General features: G+C 38.6%; 3 protein-coding genes across 6 annotated transcripts in view; 1 reads left to right on the forward strand and 2 right to left on the reverse strand.

The window, feature by feature from the left end:
* Nucleotides 1–1,264: 1,264 nt before the first annotated feature.
* LOC118748801 lies at nt 1,265–18,954 on the reverse strand. Of its 2 annotated transcripts, XM_036483494.1 has the most exons (3): nt 18,557–18,954; nt 1,916–2,139; nt 1,265–1,813 (listed from the first exon to the last, which is right to left on the reverse strand). In XM_036483494.1, the coding sequence occupies exons 2-3, from the start codon at nt 2,121–2,123 to the stop codon at nt 1,320–1,322; spliced, it is 702 nt and encodes a 233-aa protein (XP_036339387.1). In that variant the 5' UTR covers nt 2,124–2,139; nt 18,557–18,954; the 3' UTR covers nt 1,265–1,319. The 2 variants fall into 2 exon arrangements, with proteins under 2 accessions (XP_036339387.1, XP_036339379.1); XM_036483486.1 differs by lacking the exon at nt 18,557–18,954 and having other exon boundaries at nt 1,916–2,544.
* The window catches only part of LOC118748809 (glucoside xylosyltransferase 1-like), an 83,533-nt gene continuing 63,894 nt past the window's right edge, over nt 3,644–23,282 (forward strand). For all 3 annotated transcript variants that reach the window (XM_036483517.1, XM_036483509.1, XM_036483525.1), the window contains exons 1-2: nt 3,644–3,813; nt 3,872–4,160. In XM_036483517.1, the coding sequence (XP_036339410.1) occupies nt 3,689–3,813; nt 3,872–4,160 (414 nt within the window). In that variant the 5' untranslated portion in view covers nt 3,644–3,688. The remainder of the gene's footprint in view (nt 3,814–3,871; nt 4,161–23,282) is intronic.
* On the reverse strand, nt 5,037–6,516 carry LOC118748792. Its single transcript, XM_036483473.1, has 3 exons — nt 6,151–6,516; nt 5,608–6,085; nt 5,037–5,533 (listed from the first exon to the last, which is right to left on the reverse strand). Exons 1-3 carry the CDS (start codon nt 6,339–6,341, stop codon nt 5,207–5,209), a joined length of 996 nt encoding a protein of 331 aa, XP_036339366.1. The 5' UTR covers nt 6,342–6,516; the 3' UTR covers nt 5,037–5,206.

A 23,282-nucleotide genomic window follows, 5' to 3' on the forward strand; every position in this document is an offset into this window, starting at 1 on the left:
TTTGTGTTTTCAGACTTGGTGTATTGTCTTATGTAGTCTTGTGTCGGCCTTAACTGTCATAAAATAAGAATGAGGAAAGCAGCTGTTACGCTAACATCAGCCAGAAAGAAGCAACATCAAGGAGTCGTATAATGAAATACTCTTCAACGCGGAATGTCAACCAAACACGTCGATACACGATAAATGGAAGCAACATTGTCCAGAAGTTTAGCTGAAGGTTATAACTAATCAAACAATCGTTCGCAGATAGACTTGTGTTTATGCTATAGGAAGCTGTAATCCACAGCGTTTGGGACGAATAGCAGTTTGACTTAGAGAGAAACACTATCGTATTCAAATGGTATTAGACAACGAGAACCACCGAATACATCATCGTGGAATAAACAAGGTGATGTCAGTTACATAACCTCACTTTTTTGGTAGCCCCATTTCGGCAATGCATATAATGTAGTAAAAAAGGGGAACATTTTAGGACCATTTTAACGCCCTTTTGAATACTATTTTTAAAAAGTATGTATTAAAGAATTATTTTACCAAAACAACGTTAAAGATAATAAAGAATAGTTGTGTTAGGTTTACCCGATTCTAGTAATATCCAGACGAATTGGTACGAATCTTAATGTTTTGTCGTTTTCGTACGCAAAAACTTATTGAGAGAGCGAAACAGCTGAAGTTCAAAGTTTTTACTGCATTTTTAATGGATAAATTTTTACTTGTAACTTGCCGGATGCAATTTAAACGAATAAGGAAACTGTTTTGTGGGTTTTTATTATTGAAATTGACTAAAAAACCAATTTAAATATAAAATATATTGTTTTATTAGGAAGTTGCTGCGAATAAAGAACCAATTTATTAGCTGTTCATGAAACTTGATAATTATTACTGGATTTGCGTTGCTGTACGTCTTTGAATATTTTTTCTTTGAGAGCGAATTCGCGAAATTAAGCTACTGGAGAGTTGCTGGCGAGTTACTGAATAATTTTTTAAACAAACACAACTACTCTTAGCAAGTTTTATCTTCTTTTTAAAAGACCGATTATGTATGAATTACACTAAGTAACAAAAAAAATAAATTTCTCAGTCCTTGGGATGTAATTGTTATTTCCTAGTCTGTTATGCCTTAAAAGTATGGAAACCACCTAATATTCCTCGGAAACTTTGCTTTTGTGACCAGGACAATGTGATTCATTAAAATATGCTAAAATTATGAGAAAAACGTGTTTGAGTCTTTCACTACAGAGAAAATCATACAGAACAGCACATATAAATCAAGACTAAATTTTATTAAAACTTCAGAAAACCAAAAACATAAAAGTAAATCAGAAGCGGGTGGTTTTTCGACATTTCGACAAAAGTTCGTGACGCTTCCTCTGACATGTGACTTTAACACTAGGATCCAGCAAATTCCACTGCATCAGTCTGGACGTCAAAAGTTCAGCATCGGACTTGGTTAGACCAAGATCTCTGATCAAATCATTCATGTCCTTTTGGTTGGGATAGTATGGGTTTTTGTTATCAGCTAGTAAATTAAATCCTTCACCTTCATTGTCTTCCACACTCATGGAATCAGGGCTCTCACAGGAAGACACCTGCTCTTTCTCTGGAGGAGTAGGAACGGGGCGGTCGGAGCTGTGTGGAACTGGAGCCATGGATGAAGGAATGTCAGGATACATGATTTGACTTGCTTTTTTGCCAGTCCGACGTTTGGAAGGGTCCACCATGCAGAAAAAGCAGTTGCTTGAATGGTCAGTGGGTTCTCTCCAAACTCTTGGCACAGCAAACTTCATAGCTCTCTTTTCCCCTCTGTACCATCCTGAAAAAAAAAATTAGAAAAGAAAAGTACTGTCTAATAAAAAAGTTAATAGAAACATTTATTTTACCCATAACAAAGCAATATAGTTTTAAAATGTCTTACCTTCCAAAGTCCTTTTGCAGTTTTCACACGCGAAATGAGGTGCCCAGGATTTGTCTTGATCACCCACAGGCATGCCGAAATAAGCATTGTAAGCTTCGCACATTTTAAAACCTGTTTCCAAAGAGTGCTTATTCGCTCTTGTTTTGATAAAATATCCGCAGACATAACAAAATGCATCTGCAGGATATTTGCAGCCTCGTGAAGCCATGTTTGAACGAATTTATCTGTAATAAAATAAGAAACAACTCTCAATAAATCACAAAAATGTTGCAAAATTTATTGCGACGACTTTGTTGTTTTAACTAGTGTTGGGTAGTATCGAGTACTTTTGTGTATTTACTACTTTGGTATCGATACTTTTAAGCATCGGGTACTGTCGATACTTTTCAGCATCGAGTACTGAGTACTTTTGGAATCGATACTGCCCAACACTAGTTTTAACACACACAAATGTAGAGAAAACAAGTTGTATGCGCTCGTGTATCAGTTTTCAACAAACAAGCATAAAAATAAACGCAGATAAGCGCTGCCATGGTCACAAAAGCAAAGTTATCTTGCGACAATAGCTGTTTTCTATACTTTTGGGACCTAACTGACTAGGAAATAACAATTACAACCCACGGACAAAAACCTTGTTACATAGTGTTATAAAAGGACTTTCGTAATTTTATTTGTAAAGCACTTGTATTGTAGCCTCTAGTAGGTCAACAGGCACAACTTCCAAAACCTATTAAACAAGAAACGCACTTTTACTGACCGTTTTATTAACAACCTGGCCAATTGAATAAACTCACCTGGAACTTCCAGCACTTATGTATATCGCAGCTTCTCGCTGAGATAAAAAACACAATTCACAAATCAGTGGAAGGTAAACATAATTTGTCTTTATTTGCCACTTGGAATAACTACTTAAAATTGGTTACCTAAATTTATTGCCAAAGTCCGAAAAACCTCCAAAAAATCGCAAAATTAAAAGCTGTTGAATATACACACAAATCACAATTTTTGCAAAAAATATTATATGGGAAAGTCACAACTAAACAGAAATATCAAGGACAGTGATGTTCACTCTTATGTTTTCAGCACAATACCTAAAAGGAGTTTTTCTAGTGTAGTTTTTGTTCAAGAGAGCATCATTAGGAACGGGGCTACCGAATTTGTCAAAATTACAACAAACACCCCCCAACTGACATCACCTTATTTTTATTTCACCGTGTGAATATATCACGTTTTAAGAATCGGCTATTTAAGGTGTATAAACCTAGCCATAAATGGAACTGTTGATTGGTTCCTAAAGCCTTAAACAAAAAATTAAATGATGTAGAATTTTTTGTAGCCTTATCGTTTTTTCTGTACCTCTTTTGGACTTAGTAAATTTGCCTTTAGTTGAATATAAACTTGAAGACGTTGCGTTTTTAATTCAGCTTGCTTCCTATATCCAAATATGAGTTTTCACAAAAGTGGACTTAGCAAGTTTTCACTTCAAGCCAGCGATATGTTAATGAGATGATTATAGGTTTTTCTTTGTAGGAATTTTTCATTGCAACTAAACTGCCAAACATTTTTAGATATTCACAATAATAATTAGATTAAAAAAAGTCCGGAAATAAAATATTCTCGGAATCGGGTTTCGATATAAGTTGTTTCTTCCGATAACTACTCACTACTCGGTTCAATAGTATCAATACCAAAATTACTTGGTATCGGGCGAAAAGTACCGAGTATGCACTTGTATTTATTAGTATCGTTTTATCCCTAATCAAGGCTTCAGAAATGCGGTTAAAGCTAGTAAATTTCGTATTTACTGTATTTTTATTAACGCTGATCTATGTTGTTTTTCATCGTTGCCCTTTTAGTGTACATAAAGATTTATTGAATAATTCTCACTTTAATGAAAGGTATTAGTAACCATGGAATTTAGGAAAATATTGGTCTACAACAATTTTTTTTTTTCAGATCATTTCCAGTTTTTAACATTGCACTGGTTGTATGTGGTCAGAGATTGCAAGAGTCTCTTACCATGCTCAAATCGGTTCTCCTTTTTAGCCAGTTTAGTAGCGGTAATTTACATTTCTGGATTTTCGCCGAGAGTTTGCTAATGGGTGAACTGAAAGATCGATTAAATAATTGGCGAAATTTTGTACACTTTGGTTTCGAGGTAATGCCGTTGACTTTTCCCAGCCACAACCAAAAGGAATGGCGAACTCTATTTAAGCCTTGCTCGTCTCAGCGGTTATTTTTGCCGGTAAAAATATTTATCTTTTTTTAATATTTCGTTGTTTGCTACAAGGGAACAAATGCAGTTGGGCTCCAAATCTCAAAAATAAAAAAATAAAAATATTGGAATCGATAGAGATGATTGAGCTGAGTATAACGGTATACTTCTTTTTTTGGGTAAACAACAACAACAACAATTATCAAAGGTTAAAGTTCAAAAAAAGCTATTTTTGAAATCAAGATTTCTTAAAAATGGATGGATGGATCTTGAAAATTTTTATCTCATTTAATAGGAAATTTTTTTCCCTTTAATTTGGTATACGTACATTATATATATGTTGTATAGTTCTTACAAAAATTGAATCAATGTAAAATAATTATAAAAAAAACACCTTTTGCAGATAACACCTTTCTGCGTAGGCGGCCTTCGGCCGCACTTAGGGATTATAACCCTCACAACGTAGAATTCTCTTTCTGTGTTGCGAAGAAAAGGCACTGAACACCTTTTGCAGGGAACACCTTTCTGCGTAGGCGGCCTTCGGCCGCACTTAGGGATTATAACCCTCACAACGTATAATTCTCTTTCTGTGTTGCGAATAAAAGGCACTGAACACCTTTTGCAGAGAACACCTTGCTGCGTAGGCGGCCTTCGGCCGCACTTATGGATTATAACCCTCACAAAGTAGAATTCTCTTTCTGTGTTGCGAAGTAAAGGCACTGAACACCTTTTGCCGAGAACACCTTTCTGCGTAGGCGGCCTTCGGCCGCACTTAGGGATTATAACCCTCACAACGTAAAATTATCTTTCTGTGTTGCGAAGAAAAGGCACTGAACACCTGCAGAGAACACCTTTCTGCGTAGGCGGCCTTCGGCCGCACTTAGGGATTATAACCCTCACAAAGTAGAATTCTCTTTCTGTGTTGCGAAGAAAAGGCACTGAACATCTTTTGCAGAGAACACCCTTCAGCGTAGGCGGCGTCGCCCGCACTTGAGATTATAACCCTCACAAAATAGAATTCTCAGTGATGCTAAAAAAATTAAAATATTTGAATAGTAAAACACACATTAGTCTATTTACAAAGAAATTTCTATTTCATATTCTTCCTGTTCTTCCTCTTCAACAGGTTTAATACTACACGGATTGTATAATCTCCCTGCCATTTTTAAAAAGGTGCTTAAACGATCCGTATCACAATTTTTACAATTGCGGTTAAACATAAACTTAGCTAAATACCCGTTAAAAAATAGTTTTTTCCGATGATATTGGGGCATCGAGCATTTCACGTGACGCCACAACCCTTCTATCGTATTAGTGTGTTGCTCCGTATCTGGGTCTTTAAAATCGATGGAATGGTTGACTCGAAAGTGAATATACCCCTCCTCACTTAAGCAATCATATGCCTATAAAGATAAATAGAAAGCATATACAAATAATAAAAAAAAATACATGCAAATATAGTTCAAAATGAACATACTTTCCAAAAGTCGGACACAACTATTGTACCGGGCAAAATCCAGTCCTTTATAATTTTCAACAAAGTTTCCTTGTCCCTCTTCTCCACAGGGACCAAAAAGCATCGATTGGTTTCCCTCTCTACTCCACCAAAGACCCATTGTCCTTCCACACGATGCCCACGGTGGTACTTTCGTCGCCCAAACTTACTCTCATCGATTTCGACAACTTTTCCCAGACCTCCAATTTTGTTTTTATTAACAACCATCCCATCATACACAACCTCGCGACAAAAACTACTCCAATCACTAGCCGTATGATTGGATATGCTGAGCTCTTCCATAATGACATCCAACGTAAGGTTCTTGACCCACAAATAAGCGAAAGCTACTATTTTAAAAATAGAAAGCCTCGATTTCGCGAAAAAAGTGTCTTTCCTCAAAGAAATGTAGACATCGCATCTAACATTTTTCTTCTTTCCCTTAATCGCTGTAGTACACCTATTAGTTCAAAATTTAACAAACTTAATTTTCACAACCACAATCTTTAAAAAGCAAAAACTAACCTCCAAACATAACCGTCAACACTTTGTGCACATTGTTTAAGTTTCAACGGATGTCCTTCGGGACACAAATATGTTCCCTCCCGCGGTATCAGTCCCCATTCCTGTAAGGATTGTAGAGTCCTCTCATTGAGCGGACCGTCGATCTTGCAATCAAATAAATCGTATAGCTTTATTAAATTTAAATTTGCCATTTTAAATTAACACTTGTCAAATAGCACGTTATTCCAAAAGCTTAAATTTTAACATAAAGCATACCGCTTAAAAATAACGGTTTCTTTCCAGTTATATATTAAAATAATACACATAGTTGCCAGATATATAAATAAATTAACTAATTTGTACCTAAAATAACAATACCTATGTATACTTACCTATACCTATTTATTTATATATATCAAAAACAAAAAAAACAATTTGTTGTAAGAACTGTACAACATATATATAATGTACGTATACCAAATTAAAGGGAATCAAATTTCCTATTAAATGAGATCAACATTTTCAAGATCCATCCATCCGTTTTTAAGAAATCATGATTTCAAAAATTGCTTATTTTGAACTTTAACCTTTGATAATTGTTGTTGTTGTTGTTTGCCCAAAAAAAGAAGTATACCATTATACTCAGCTCAATCATCTCTATCGATTCCAATATTTTTTTTTTAATTTGGGATTTGGAGCCCAAGTGCATTTATGCCAAAAAGTGGGCGTGGCCGCCCCCTTTTCCGGATTTTAACGGCATTTTTTTTTTAACCGATTTGCAAATATGGACACAGTTGGAAAGGTGATTGAAGGGTCTTTCATTCGATATATATATCTATGTATATATAATAGGGAAATGTTTTTGTGGTGGGAGGCGGGGCCCGCAAATCCTCCCCTACTTGAAAGGGTACAGTCCCCGCTTTCTAAAAAGGCGAACCCCCCTTGGGCTCCTCTCACCGGCCCCTAGGGAACCGTTTGAAAACGGGGGAAAAACGTAATTTTCTTATGCAAACTGAGCAGTTTGAAGTGGAAAATGACCCAACTAACAGAAACCGTGGGATTTTTTAATAAAAGAAATTATGCTAAATTAGATATCGGGCGATTTTGAATAAAGAAAAAAAGTTAATTAAAAATAGAAAAAATAAAGGTAATTCTCTAGTATAGGGTAACAACCCCTAAAACAGATCCGGAAAAGTTGGGAGGGGTACCAAACGACGCGTTTCGGTCTCCCTATTAACAATCCGGAGGGGGAGGGCTAATATTAACCATTGGTTATTCTCTAGTATAGGGTAACAACCCCTAAAAAAGGTCCGGAAAAGTCGGGAGGGGTACCAAACGACGCGGTTCGGTCCCCCTATTAACAATCCGGAGGGGGAGGACTAATATTGATCATTGAAATGTTATAAACAAAAAACTTGTTAAATTTCGTTGTTTTGTAATGGGTAATAACCATGACAAAAATTCTCTAAATCACCTGTTCTCACTTTTTAAACACTATTAATATATATAATTTAACTTAATTATTAAACAAACACATAATTTTATCAACCTAAGGTAGATTATTTTGTTACTAAAATGAAGTTGACAATCTTTGCTATAGTGCTGCCACTGTATTAGTATTTCGTAATAATTCACTTTTCCTTACAAGGTGTGTGCAGTGTTCAATGTTTTTCGGTATCTTGTTTCATATATATTTAAATAATGAAAATTTTCGCCTGCGGCGCTTTTTACCTCCCTTTTATTAGCTCGGGATGTAACTATGTAATATTGATGCGCCTAAAAGATGCAGCGATTTCTATTCTCAAGTCACATACCTGATAACATTACGAATGGAAATTATAATAGCGAGGTTTTAGTTTTTTAAATTATAATTTTTTCCATTAAGATCAATACTTCGATAAATAACTGTAAACCATAAAAGTAGCGCTGCCATGGTATAGCGAAATATGCTATTATATTTTGGTTAGAATATTTTATTTAGGTGAAAGTAAAAAAAGAGGAAGTGTATAGGGTAAACGGAGTGTAATAGCGCAAATGAAATGTTAAATAAAGTGGCAATACCAACGATTTGAGGTTATAATAATTTTGGGTGGCGCAAAGTTTGTTTACTCTGTTTTATTAACGAAATATATAAAATAAAAGTGAATAAATGATTTTGTTTGCATAAAATAATAACCGGAGACATTTTAATAGTTGAAACTGGTGATTTAGAGCATTTTGACGTGGTAATTGATCATAGAAAACAACGAAACTTAACAATAGTTTTTTGTTTATAACTTTTAAATGGTTAATAATATTAGCCCTCCCCCTCCAGATTGTTACTAGGGGGACCGAAACGCGTCGTTTAGTACCCTCCCGAATTTTCCGGATCTTTTTAAGGGGTTGTTACCCTATACTAGAGAATTACCAAAACAAGGTTTTATAAAAATTTTTTTTTTAAACAAATGTATTTTCGCGTATAATTCCTTTCTGCGTAGGCGGCCTTAGACCGCACTTAGGGATTATAACCCTCAGGCAGTAGAATTCTTCTTTCTGTGCTGCCAAAGAAGGGGGGCTGAACACCTTTTGCAGAGAAACCTTTCTGTATAGGCGGCCTTTGGCCGCACTTAGGGATTATAACCCTCAGTAAGTAGAATTCTCCTTTCTGTGCTGCCAAAGAAGGGGGGCTGAACACCTTTTGCAGACATTCCCATGACAGCCGGTTCTACGTACCGGAATGTCTCGGGCTTTTACCCGACCAAGGGCTGTTGTTTCGGCGATCTAACCCCATTTAGGTCGGCGAAGTATCTGAGAAGTTTTTCGTCCATAGGGCTACATTCACTACGTATTCTTCTACTCAGGGCGGTAAAAGTGCACTTTAGCGAAAGGAGGCCAAAATTCAAGAGGGGTATCAACCGACGCGTTTTACTGCCCACAACAATAATCCGAGACCGGAAATTCACATTTTTAATTCATTAAAGAGTTATTCGCAAAAAGCACTTGCACTTTTCGCACTATGTTTTGATGAATTTGACGCAAATAAATGGAGTAAATGAGCTCAACTGAACACATATTCATTACTTTTTATACATTTGTGATGTTTTAAGTGTACACTCTCGCGAAATTCTGTATTTAATAGCAATATTCCGATGGTGAAAATTCGCACAACAATCTTGCGTAGTTGATATAAATAACATGAAGGAAAACTAGTGTTGCCACTCTATTAAATATAAAATGGAACTAAATTGCTGCTGCCACTCTATTAAAAAAGTTTTTGTCCGTCCAACGCCTTTTTGCGTAGGCGGCCTTCGGTCGCGCTTAGGGATTATAACCCTCACAACGTAGAATTCTTTCTGTGCTGCCAAAGAAAAGGGGCAGAACACCTTTCTGCGTAGGCGGCCTTCGGCCGCGCTTAGGGATTATAACCCTCACAACGTAGAATTCTCCTTTCTGTGTTGCCAAAGAAAAGGGGCAGAACACCTTTTGCAGAGAACACCTTTCTGCGTAGGCGGCCTTCGGCCGTGCTTAGGGATTATAACCCTCACAACATAGAATTCTCCTTTCTGCGTGCGAAGAAAAGGAACAGAAATCCCCTTTTCACAAAAGTATATTTCTTGTGCATTATTTGGGTGTTTTTAAAGTTGAAATACAAATTGAATTAATAAAGTGGCAGCACGAGTTTTCCTCCATATTATTTATATTAACTACACAAGATTGTTATGCAGATTTTCGCCATCGGGAAAGTGTACACTTAAATCAACACAAATGTATAAAAACTAATAAATACGTGTTAAATTAAGTTCATTTATTCCATTCATTTGCGTGAAAATCATCAAAACATAGTGCGGAAAGTGCAAGTGTTTTTTGCAAATAACTCTTTAATTAATTAAAAATGTTAATTTCAAGGCTGGGCTCGAGTCAAACCTAGGGCCAGAAATCTACACCTTCTGTGTATGCCAGAGACGACTACACCACAACTCCACCTCAGTCAAGTGTAATGCCTGCGAGGGGTGGAGTCACCTTAGAGTCTGCTCAGGACTACGGACACATCGACAGTGGACCACGACGTACGTCCACCCGAGCAGCCTCACACAGCCACCACAGCACAACAACATAATAACACTACAGACCATACCACAGCCACGACAGACCACATAACACACACAACCGCACCACTACCCACACGCCAACAACTCGTGGTTCCCCCTACAATCTGCACGGTATGTCAGACCAGGATATTCCGTAATGTGACATCAGTTAAGTGCAACACCTGCCTTGGCTGGTGCCACTTTAGGGCATGCTCAGGTCTGCGTACCAAGCGAGATTGGACTGGGAACTTCGAGGGCCCGTGTTGCGCTGCTCGGTCGCAGACCTCAACTGCGACGCCTCCCGCCACCCCCACAGGGCGGCAACCATCACAGCAGCGCACACAGCCAACGGCGGTAAGAACACACACATTCCTTACACCCCACATCACGATACGTCTCCCGAACCACATGCAGCTCCTTCAATTTAACTGCAACGAGCTACCGAGCAAGATTGAGGAGATAACCGTCTTCATGTGTCGGCATGGTATATTGATAGCTGCGGTCCAAGAGACGAAGTTGCACAGCAATTCAACTTTGTTGAATTGTGCCGGGTACATCGTGCACCGTCGGGATCGCGAGAGAGATAATGGTGGTGGCTTAGCGTTCATCGCGCACCAGCCATCGAAGCAGACATCGACCGCAGGGATACCACCCTAGAATGTGAGGGCATTGCTATCCGGTCAGGCTCGAAATATATAACATATACATACCCCCTGTCACCTGCTGCCCGGCAGGATATCACCCTGATATATGTGCGCTCCTCAGAGGTGAAAACCGTATGGTAGTAGGTGACTTTAATGCGCACCACGATCTTTGGCACTCAAGCCTGTCAAACGATCGTAGTGGAACAGACTTGGCTGAGCAGATACGATTCGACATTCTGCACAATGTACGACGACGCACCCACCAGGATTATGGGTAACTGCAGTAGCTCGCCAGACATCACCATAGTCAGCGCTGGTCTGAAAAACAGCATAACATGGCAACCTATGCTGACTTTAGCATCAGACCACCTACTCATAGTCATCTCGATAGATAAACCAACCGACTTTGCCTCCGCCAAACACCGGACTTATATAAATTTTTCTAAAGCTGATTGGAAAGGTTACGCGGAGTTTACCGAAAACACCTTCACCGCGCTTCCCACACCAACCGACGTCCATCTCGGTGAACGTAAGTTCCGCAGGGCTGTCACTGCTGCTGCAGCTCGCTTCATACCGGCAGGATGTATAACGGACCTACGTCCAAGCTTCCCTGCCGAAGCGGCTGTTCTAGCCGATGAGCGTTATAGCCTTCGTCAGGCCGATCCCGAAGATCCCCGTATCGGGAATCTCAATGCGGAGATTCGGCAACTAGTAAACGTCCATAAGCGGAAGAAGTGGGAGGAGCATTTGAAGACCTGTAGCTTCACCTCTGGTGTGAGTAAGCTTTGGTCAACCGTAAGGTCACTGTCCAATCCGACGAAGCACGGCGACAGAGTCGAAATTTCCTTCGGCGACCATGCTTCGTCGGACCCGGAGAGATGCGCGAGCAATTTTAGCCGGCAGTTCGTACTGCATCCTCCGGTGGACAAAGCCAAGCGTCGAGTGACCAGAAAGCTGCACAAACTGCCAACAACCTGTGCCCCCCTTGCTTTCACTTGCGGTGAAGTTCAGGTGGCCATCGGGAAGGCGAAAGCCTCCAAAGCCATGGGTCCCGACGGAATATGCATGCTGATGCTGAAAAATTTGGGTACTGCGAGGGTAGCGTACCTAACGGAGGTCCTCAATTTGTCTATGGCCACTCTCATCATCCCAGACATCTGGAAGGTGGGGAGAGTGGTCCCACTGCTCCAACCGGGGAAACTTGCCAACATAGGAGATTCTTATTGTCCGATAACACTCCTTTCCCCGGTATCGAAGACACTCGAGGCCTTGCTACTCCCGTATTTCACAAACCACTTAACCCCAGCGAAGCATGCTGATGTTTCCGTAAAGTGCACAGTACAACAACAGCACTTAACGCCATAAACACTCAGATAACTCGTGGCCTTAACCGAAACCGTCCCTGTGAGAGAACGATTCTAGTAGCGTTGGACTTGTCAAAGGCGTTTGACACCGTCTGCCATTCCACGCTACTAGAAGATATACAGGCCTCCTCTCTCCCACAGAGGCTCAGACGGTGGTCGGCAAATTATCTGAGTGGCCGACACTCGTTGGTAATGTTTAGAGACAAAACGAGTAAACTCAGAAAAATAAAACAGGGGGTTCCACAGGGTGGTGTCCTTTCCCCGCTACTGTTTAACTTTTACATTTCAAAGCTCCCTCAACCACCAGAGGGAGTCTCGATTGTCTCTTACGCCGACGATTGCTCGATCATGGCGACTGGGAATGGAATGGATGACCTGTGTTCGAAAGTAAACGGGTATCTCTCCGAACTTTCTCGCTTCTTCACTGCAAAGTGTCTAGCCCTCTCCCCTACGATATCCTCTGCGACCCTGTTCACAACCTGGGCGAAGGAGGTCAGGCTACCGCTGGGAATTCACGTCGATGACACACCAATTCCGACGGTGAATAACCCCAAAATACTCGGAGTAACATTCGACAGCCTGCTCTCCTTCTCTGCGCACGCAACCGCTATTGTCAATAAAGTACAGAGCCGCAACAACAAAGACAAAGAAACGTTGCTGGCAACATACAAGGCAATAGGCCGGCCGGTTTTAAACTACGCAGCGCCAGTGTAGTCGCCGGGGACTAGTAGGACGCAGTGGACGAAGCTACAGACTGTACAGAACACCGCACTCAGGACAGGGACAGGATGCTCTGCAAGCAGTTCCTGATCGGGAGCCACAGAAGTGGCCACCCAAACAGACAGCTGCTTGCAGAGCAGCCCTCGCCTAGGCACGTCAGGAGGCATCTATATGAACTGACGGACGAAGTCCAGAGGTTCATAAAGCAAGCTCTGGACCCGTCAGCTTACCGACTGGCCCTGAACGGCATTCACAGGGCGTCAGTCTCGAGCTATGCAGACTCTAGACCTGTGAATGCCGTTCTAGGCATACCGCTCCCGGACATAGACGAGGCGGATCTTCATCTGCCTCGGGAGACACGAACGACAATAGCCCAACTTCGCTCTGGCTACTGCAGCAGGTTAAACTCCTACCTGAGTAGATTGAAAGAGGATGTTCCAAATGAGTGTCCGGCTTGCGGAGAGACCCCACACGACTCGAAACATCTCTTCGCATGCCCGGAAAACCCGACAACCCTATAAGCTTTGTCCCTGTGGACTATCCCAACAGAAGCTGCACGCTTTCTAGGGCTGCCGTTAGGGGAACTTGCCGACAACGACTGAGATACCAACTGTCCCGGGCGGGGTTGTTGTAGCCGCTACAACAACAACAACAACCTTTTGTAGATAACACCATTCTGCGTAGGCGGCCTTCGGCCGCACTTAGGGATTATAACCCTCAGGCAGTAGAATTCCCCTTTCTGTTTTGCGAAGAAAAGGAGCTGACCACCTTTTGCAGAGAACACCTTTGTATATTTTTATTGCTTACTGCGTTATATCCTATCTTCTTTTGTCTCTCATTCTTTTGCATATTTTGGAGTTTTACAGCTGAACTTCGCCATTTAATTTGCATATGCAACCAAAGTGAGACGCGTGATTTTGAAGGTGTTTTTATTTAATGAATTGTGATTAATTGATTAATATTAAAGTCGTAAAGCAAGTTATAACTAATCGAGTGAAGTATAAAGTGAAGTGGTTGCTTTTAGGAGAATAGGAGTGATAAATGTACGCTAATTTCCGAATTTTACAAAAAAGGACACATTTCAAACCCAATTTGTAAATAAATTAGTGACCAAAATTTTCAAATGTGAGTGTTAAAGTAATGCTAAAAATTACTAAAATAATGCACTATATTCCTACCAACTTCGCTCTGGCTACTGCAGCAGGCTAAATTCCTACCTGTCTAGGTTAAATGCGGATGTGCCGAACGAATGTCCGGCATGCGGAGAGACCTCACACGACTCGAAACATCTCTTCGCATGCCCGGAAAACCCCACAACCCTAACGGCGTCGTCCCTATGGACTGACCCCATAGAGGCTGCACGCTTCTTGGGGCTGCCGTTAGTGGATCTCGACGACAACGACTGAGATATCAGCCGATCTGGGCGGGGTTGTTGTAGCCGCTACAACAACAACAACAACAACAACAACTCCTCCCAGATCGGTTGGTATCTCAGTCGTTGTCGTCGAGTACCACTAACGGCTCCAAGAGGCGTGCAGCCTCTACGGGGTCGGTCCACAGGGACAACGTCGTTAGGGTTGTCGGGTTTTCCGGGCATGCGAAGAGATGTTTCGAGTCGTGAGGGGTCTCCGCATGCCGGATACTCATTTGGCACATTCTCATTTAGTCTACTCAGGTATAAGTTTAACCTGCTGCAGTAGCCAGACCGAAGTTGGGCTATTGTTTTTCTTGTCTCCCGAGGCAGATGGATGGATGGATGGTCTAGAGTCTACATAACTCGAGACTGACGGGTCCAGAGGCTGCTTAATGAACCTCTGGACTTCGTCCGTCAGATCATATAGATGCCTCCTGACGTGTCTAGGCGAGGGCTCCTCTGTAAGTAGCTGTCTGTTTGGGTGGCCGCATCTGTGGCTCCCAACCAGAAACTGCTTGCAGTGCATTATGTTATGCTCCCTAATTGGGAGCATTTTCGCCTCGTCAAGGAGGTGGTGTTCGGGTGACATCAGGAGGCATCTGGTCGCTGGCCTGAGTGCGGTGTTCTGTGCTGTGACGATATTTGATACCTGCGCTGGGTATATAACTTATACTTTTTTACTTATTTTACTTCAATATGCTGCTTGCTGCGATATCGGCACATGCTCATTGTCAGCTTCTTGGCGAGGTATACATTAATCTTAAGCTTTTCCTTTATTTCATAAAGATGAAGTTCTTAAAAAAAGAAGTTGCCGCTGCGCAGCAGAAACCTAATTTTACATCGCTGTAGTAGCCTGCAGAATAAATAACAGCAAAGAAATGTCTGTTTCGCTTCATGCAAATTCTGCACAAAACAGAACTCAACTATGTTAGTTCAACAGATCAACATTCAATCAATCGAATTAGATTTTAATCCATGCATATATACTTATGTACATAAGTATGTTCAAATTAGAAAACATATGGGAATAGACAGACGTCTAGCCGAATTCCTTTTTTCCAACGCTGAAGTGGTATTGCACAAACAACAGCAAATCAATGAAGTACATATGTATGTATGTCTATTTGTTGGGCTTCATGGGAATTCGGCACATTGTTTTCGCGAAGATGATAAATTAGCAAGTGCGTTAAAGGTTGAGTTTTTTGGATTAGTGGAATTTTGTTACTAAATAAAAAAAAAACTTTAAAATATCATAATAGTGCGAAGTGTTTAAAAATGCTTAAAACTAAAACGAAGTTGTGAAGACAAACGAGAGCCGCAAAGGCAATTAATTATATCTGCGTTTATTTATCGACCTCAAATCAATTATATAGGTGATTTTTACAATACAAGTCCATCTACACACATCAGTGCCCTACCTATCAGTGTTAGTGAAAATATAATATCGTTGCCTCAGTCCCAAATAGAGTTGTCCGCCACAGTGTCGTTTTTTACCATCAGTGCTGCTTCAGTGTTCGTTCCGTAATTTTTTATACACTAAAAAACTACTACAAGCAAGGGCTGAGGCGACCTCTTCGGTTTGGCATTTTTGGATTGATCTTATATCAGAGCGCAATTTATGATGCAATAATACAAGGTGTTATCGGTTGGCAACTTCTCGCTCTAATTTCGCCATATTGACTGCCTTAGGTGAAACAGTGTTACTTCTTTAACAATTCTTTGCCTAACAATATAGTTGTTTTTTTTTTTAGTATACACATTTTGAGTTTTCAAAAAGGTACTTTATCTTATTTTATTTCATTTCATTACGAATATACTATAAAAAATCAAATTTTGTTTAGAAGAAAACATGAAATTTTATATTTTTCCCCCAAATGGGGATTAATTTCTTACCGGTTTTCTTCTTATTCTATTGAGCTAAGGCAGTGTCAAATAGAGCTGTCACAACTAATATCACCTTGTATTATTGCATCATGAGCGCAATTCATCTGTCTTTGCTATCAACAACTGTTTATCCGCTTGAAGAGAACTAATCACAGCAGTCGCACGAACTTGTTCATATTTAAGAGCAGCAAATGCTTTGAGAACTATTGCTGGCGAGATTGAAGTATTGTCTTCGTTTTCACTTTGTCCATTTTCACAGTGCTTCTGCATTACGACCGGTTGGGGCAAAATATTTGCACTAAGGTTTGTTGAAGCAGGCGAATTAGTATCAATTGCACTCTCCACATCACCAAGAGACGGAGGGGGAGAACGGCGAGATCTTCGGTGAATGTCCGAACAAATTTTGCAGAAAAAGCTGCTATTACAGCTGATCAACTAATCCAAGTCTACGGGAGAAATACCGGCACACTTAAGGTGGAAAAGTTCACTACATTTAGCACATTGAACTTTGGCTTTGTTATTACGGCCAACTTTTAGACCACAGAAACAAGGCATTTTGTGTAATTCTACAATTTTATTTCAAAATAGAGTCACTGTCTCGAGCACATTAATTTGTTTACACAATAAGCGAAGCAAACACAAAAATCGCGGAGCGCAGTAAATACACGTCCTCTCGCATTGACGATGTTGGTGTATGGTGTTGCTTGCATAGTCTTCTGTTCTCTTTTCACTGCAAGTTCAATTATTTTAGTATCTATTGCAAAATTTTATACAGACCAGACTAAAAAGTATAAAATAAATAAAAAAAAACTTTTTAATGTACCACGCTTTTACATATGGACTAAAATTAGAAAATAATATTTCTCAGTCCCGTAGAACTTTATTTTGATAACTTTTGATTTTGAAATTTTAGCAAAAGTCATTATAAACAATTTATGAGATTGAAAATGAAAAGCGACAGGCGCATGTAATAGGCCTGATTTGAAATTGAAGAGTAATAAATGTATGTATGTGGGTATATTAATAACGACCGCTTAAAATCGATCTCAAATTTGTACTTTCGCTGTAGAAATTTTAGGTCTATGTTATGTATGTAGTTTGAATATTGTCAATTAAATCTAATGCTTTGTATTGCATGCGCTCCACGTTTTTCGTTTTCAATCTCATAAATTGTTTATAATGACTTGCTAAAATTTCAAAATCAAAAGTTATCAAAACAAATTCTATGGGACTGAGATATATTATAATTACAACGCTTTTATCAACTTGCAATGTTGTATGTCCAGACCGCTTTGAATGTTGTATGACCAGACCACCATTTATACTAGCTACTAAAGCAACCCTGTTGGTAGCTGACAAGAAAATGTGATTAGTTTAACGGGATTTATATACAAAAACCAATTTAAATGAGTAATTATGCGAGGTATTTGCGTAATATATATACTCTTTTAAAATATAAGTCACGTATAAAAGGAAGCAAAAATTTCCCTCTCCACTTTCCCATTAACAATTCACAATAGAGCAGTTTTTTCACTTACCAACACTAGCCTTCAGGTCGCGTATTTTTAAACCGACCTGGCTGAGCTCGGATAAATAGCCGAGTTTGTGTTGTTGCTTTGCGTGTATTTTGTCATTTAAGCGAGTGTTCTTTTGTAGCTCGGTTGCAAAAGAATGCACCTACTATAAATGTAGCAAAGCTATTTATGGAAAATTCTAGATACCAACCTAGTCTAGATATCAAACTCGTTGTAGGCATCATATCAAGGAGATACAATTAGATGGCTCTAGATGTCCCCCGCCAGAAGAACTTAAATATTGCGCCTAAATATATGTACTATTTATATACGTCACAGCGGAAATGGACGACACGCCATTTCTTTAAATGAAATAAACTGCTGCTATATGTATGTATGTTTATACTAAACAGCTGCACAAGCACTACATAAATCGCTTGCAAGCCATCGGCTCTCATTTTAAGCACTGTAACTCTCCTTCACTCCCATAACAAAGCAACTGCTACACTCACGAAAGGTTTTGTCATACGAACGAATGCCGCACGATAGGAAAAAGAACAACAGAACAAAGCTGAAGTAGAACCAAACTGAATCAGAAGAAAATTGAAGTAGAACAAATGCGATGCTAAAATTTTTCAAATGGAAGTGCGCGCATCACTCAGTGGAAGTAGCGGCGACAGCGAATTCTTGCTTTGCATAAGTGCATACCCAAATGTATATGTATATGGATGTATGTATGTACATACATATGGGACCGCGCACTTCCTATACTAAAGTGTTTTACAAAAACAAAAGTGCAGAAGTGTTATGGCGTGCTTACCTAAATGAAGTGTGATATGTTTCCTTTTTACCACGCTTTTTTTTGTCTTGTTTTTGGCTAAGCATCTGCGATTTTGCCTGCTCCTACATATATGTACATATATTATGTATCTATGTATGTATTTACAAAAAAAAACACAGTTTCAAAATATGCATTTTTATTAATTACGGTCTTGACGTTGACTGCGAACTGCGTGGCTTGCGCTAACAATTGGTAATGAGTTGCTATACATACATGCAAATGTTCTAGTGCACTCGGTTGTCTTGCTATGATTTGCCGCTATTTTACTTCAACCCTTCTTTTTGGTTTTACAATTTGCTTCACCCCAAAACTCAAGCGCTATCGTCGCTGTAGCAAATTCTATTTCGAATGTTGAAGTGTTTGTATTGTTGCGCAGCTTGCTATAGAATATTTTTTTTTGTTGCTGTTAACGCTACCTGTAGTACGCCGCTTGGAAGTACTGCATAGTAGTAAAGTGTGCCTTTTAGAAGGTTTTGCGCAGCTCTTTAGTTTATACTAAATGTGAGCAAACCACATTGTGCTTGCATAGTCTTCTGTTCTCTTCCACTGAAAGTTGAATTATTTTAATATATTGCAAAAATTTGTACAAACAAGACTAAAAAGTAGAAAATAAATAAAATTAAAAAAAAAAACTTTTTAATATACAACGCTTTTATAAATGGACTAAAAAGTAGAAAATAATATAACTCAGTCCCACAGAATTTGTTTTAATAACTTTTGATTTTGAAATTTTAGCAAAAGTCATTATAAACAATTAATGACATTGAAAATGAAAAGCGTGGGGCGCATGTAATACACTTGAATTGATATGAAAAGTAACATATGTGTTTATGTAGCAGAGCTGTGTAATGATTGAATCAATTGAGTGTGCATTCTCATTCTGTTCGTTTAAAAAATGTGATTGTTTGATTTTAAAAATTTAACAACCACTCTTGAGATTGGTTACAAATCGTAAACACAAAATATGTAGAGTGTTATGGAATGGTCGAGACCCATTCTCATAGAGAATGTGAATGCAAAAAAAAACTCAATCATGTATGATTGGACGTTTATGGGAATGCAATCTGTCATTATCAATCAGTACTAATACTATTTGTTGTATCACGGTTGAAATTTTTGTACTCAAAATGTTAAATCTGAAGATTGCCATCTCCCTTAAAATAACTAAACAAATAAATATTTGGTGCTGAAATATTTTTCTAAGTGTTTGGCCGAGCTTCTCCTCAAACTTTAGGCATGAGTTCTGTTGTTGTGACACAAATGGAGACACTTACAAATTTAAGGCTGACACCGAACGCCAAATGATTATATAAGAAGAGTTTTCAAGGTGGAAATATACTCGAAGGTTTGTCATTGCGTGCCGAAGGACTACTGCTATTTTGGGTTATGATCTGACCAGGGATCTAACCATGGTTCTGTGGAGTGGAAGTACGCACATGTATGTATACATTATTCCCTTATTTGTTCTCAAAATGCATGAAAACTATAGTACGCTTGCAAACAATTAATAACATTTTGTGATAAATAGTTTTACAAATGTATTAGGACTTCAAATTTGTGTTTTAGTAAAGTATAAATTAAATAAATTATTATTGTAAATTATTATTATAATAAATAGATATAAAAATGTTTACATCAATCATTTGTGTGACAGAAAAGGCGCACGCTACAAATCGGAGGAGAAGCTCGGCCAAAACTTTGCAAAAGTGTCAAGGCCAAAATATGATTATTATAAATAAATTTAGTTTCAAACAGGTCGCAACCCTCTTCAAACACCTCAAAAGTATTCCCAATATTATTTAGTTGTGAGCCCGCATGAGTCCGAAATTACCATTTTTTACCAGAATTTCCAAATTTTACCGGAAATCGTACTTTGTTTTCTGGCAACTGAGAGGACAAATAAGAGTAAGTAAGGTCACCTCTTCGTCAGAAGCTACCAGTTTTAGTCCGACGATTTGTTGGTGGTAAATTCTGGTAAATGTGTCAAAGGATCCGATGTAGTGTGTTTGACAACCAAATTGTAAACAAAAGAGAAGTGCACTCTGCTAATGCATGTTGAAAAGTAAATAATTACTTGTTTGTGTGGATGCTAATGAATTTTGGTTAAATTACAAAACGCTTAAAAGGGTATTAGCCGTTATTTTACGTTTACAAACTTTGAGACTTTAACGCATTACCACCCTTTACTCTATATGCGCTTGACCATTGAACTAAGATTAAAATATATTTTACTATTCAATATTGGAGTTGTTGTGAAACAAAAATTTATAATTTATTGTTATGTATGCAAATGAGAACTACAATTATGAGTTTCGAATCTAAGAAGAAAATGTTTTTAAACACACAAAACAACACACAAAAGGTTAATAATAAAATTTGAAGGATTTAAGATATTGCGTGTGGTAGCATGATACGTCACAATCTTCTTAATTGTGAGGTTGTTGATATGGCGACGAAAAAGTGACAATGGAAACACATAGCTGAAGATTTCATACTTACAGTGGGATAAACTTCAAACCTCTAATATAAGTTAGTTAAATTTAGTTATTACTTTTTTTTATAAATTTTAAGTTTACGTTTGTAATAATTTTCATGAACTTATCTATTAGGAGATCTATTTGGAAAACTACCGTACATCCGATATCTATTAAAATTTTGACATCCTTACTTTTTGGAAAAAAAATGTTCAAGATACAAGTTTATGTGCAAAAAATTTATTAAACAATAAAAGTTTCCTTATATTTATGGAACTTATAATAGAAAAATGTTTATTTCATAACCCAGACTTTATGAATAGCCTACTCTATAAGTAATAGTAGAAATTCCGAATTAGTAAGTTCAGTCAAGATGTCATTCAAAAGTTTTGGAGAAAATCACTTTTCTCTTTTATGAAAATTTGGGACTTATGGGATCTTATGTGAGTATTGTCGACAAAATGTTAGTCTATGAGTCAGGGGCGCACCCAGGAATATATTTTAGGGGGGGGTTTTATATTTCTGAAGATATATCACCGGAAAATACTGAAAATTTTCTTCAGATAATACGCTCTTTAAAATATATTTATGCAAGTTTTATGTACAGTATGTAATAAATAAATAAACGTTTTAAAATTCATAAACTGCACTGTATTTACATAAGATTAACAGAACTCAAACACTTTTAACCGACTTCAAAAAAAGGGGAGGTTATCAATTCGCCGGAATACATAACTTTTTTACCACGTGAACCGATTTCAATAATCCTTTTTTTATTGGAAAGATGGTACCTCAAGGATCGTCCCGTAATTTGGTTTAGAGATCCGATGATTGGATAATGAAGAAATTGACGGTACCCCTAAATTTGAACATAAGAATTGAAGTCGGTTGTGTTCTTTCCTTAAAAACTACTTGTTTAATAAAAAGTTCTATAAACTCAAGATGCGCTCAACTTTCAAAAGTACCTAATAAAAAATATTAAAAATGACTCATTAAAAATAAATTTATTCATTCCATGAATTTTTGCACTTTGATGTTCCTTTTTTCAATTTCTGGTTTCTGGCTTTCGATAGAGATGGTGATTTTTCACGATTTCTAAATTTTTTTAATATTTCGAATACCGAAAAAGTGAACTGAACTCTCAAGAAAAACGAAAAATTTATATAAAACGACGGACGAGAAATGGAAAAGAAATTTTCTTCTACCAAAATTTCTTAAATCAGTTTGCAGCTCTCAAGAAAAAAATGCTCGTATATTCATTTCCTCATGAAAATTTACAGCAAAAGCAAAGCGCTTTTTCAAGCAACACAAATTATAATAAATATTTCTTATAATTTCCTTGAGAGCTGGATTCTTAGCTTTAAGATACAGTTTGCATTTGGGGTCATTAGCGTTAGGGGGGTTTGAACCCCAAAACCCACCCCTTGTGTGCGCTAATGCTATGAGTGATTAAAAATTAACGAATAAATGGTTAATCGCGATTAATGATTAACATTAATTAAACGATCGCTGTGGTGTAGTGGTTAGAAGCGCGTACTACCATTCCCCAGGGTGAGGGTTCGAGCCCAACTCCGGCCAACATAAAAAAAGGAAATTTTTTATTGTAATAGTGGTCCGCCCCCGGCAGGAGTCGGCGTAAAACTATAGGTCCCTCCCTTTTGTGTGACAACATCAAGGCGCATGCCACAATCGGAGGAGTAGCTCGGCCAAACACCAACATACATATGTCGATGGTCCTCTGCAATAATGGCACAACTCAAATTTTCAGGTTTTTGAGTTTTATAGTGGATTAGGTTTATAAATAACCATATTCTTCTGAGGAAAATGGCATAGGCTTTGTTGTTACCAATCCGGCAGATGCCAAGTTTTGCCATTTGGAATAAAACCGAAGTAGCCAACCCTTACTACTGAACAGTGGCCATTCCCACGACAGCAGGTTCTACTTACCGGAATGACTCGGGTTTTACCCGACCAAGGGCTGTTGTTTCGGCGATCTAACCCCGTTTAGGTCGGAAGTTGTTCGTCCATAGGGCTACATTCACTACGTATTCTTCTACTCAGGGCTGGCATCGAGTCAAACCCAGGGCCAGAAATCTACACCTGCTGTGTATCCCGGAGACGACTACACCACAACTCCACCTCTGTCAAGTGTAATGCCTGCGAGGGGTGGAGTCACCTTAGAGTCTGCTCAGGACTACGGACACATCCACAGGGGACCACGTCGTACTTGG

The sequence above is a fragment of the Rhagoletis pomonella genome, unplaced genomic scaffold (genome assembly GCF_013731165.1).
Source record: "Rhagoletis pomonella isolate Grant_MI unplaced genomic scaffold, Rhpom_1.0 Rhpom_scaffold_00001, whole genome shotgun sequence".
Lineage (NCBI taxonomy): Eukaryota > Metazoa > Arthropoda > Insecta > Diptera > Tephritidae > Rhagoletis > Rhagoletis pomonella.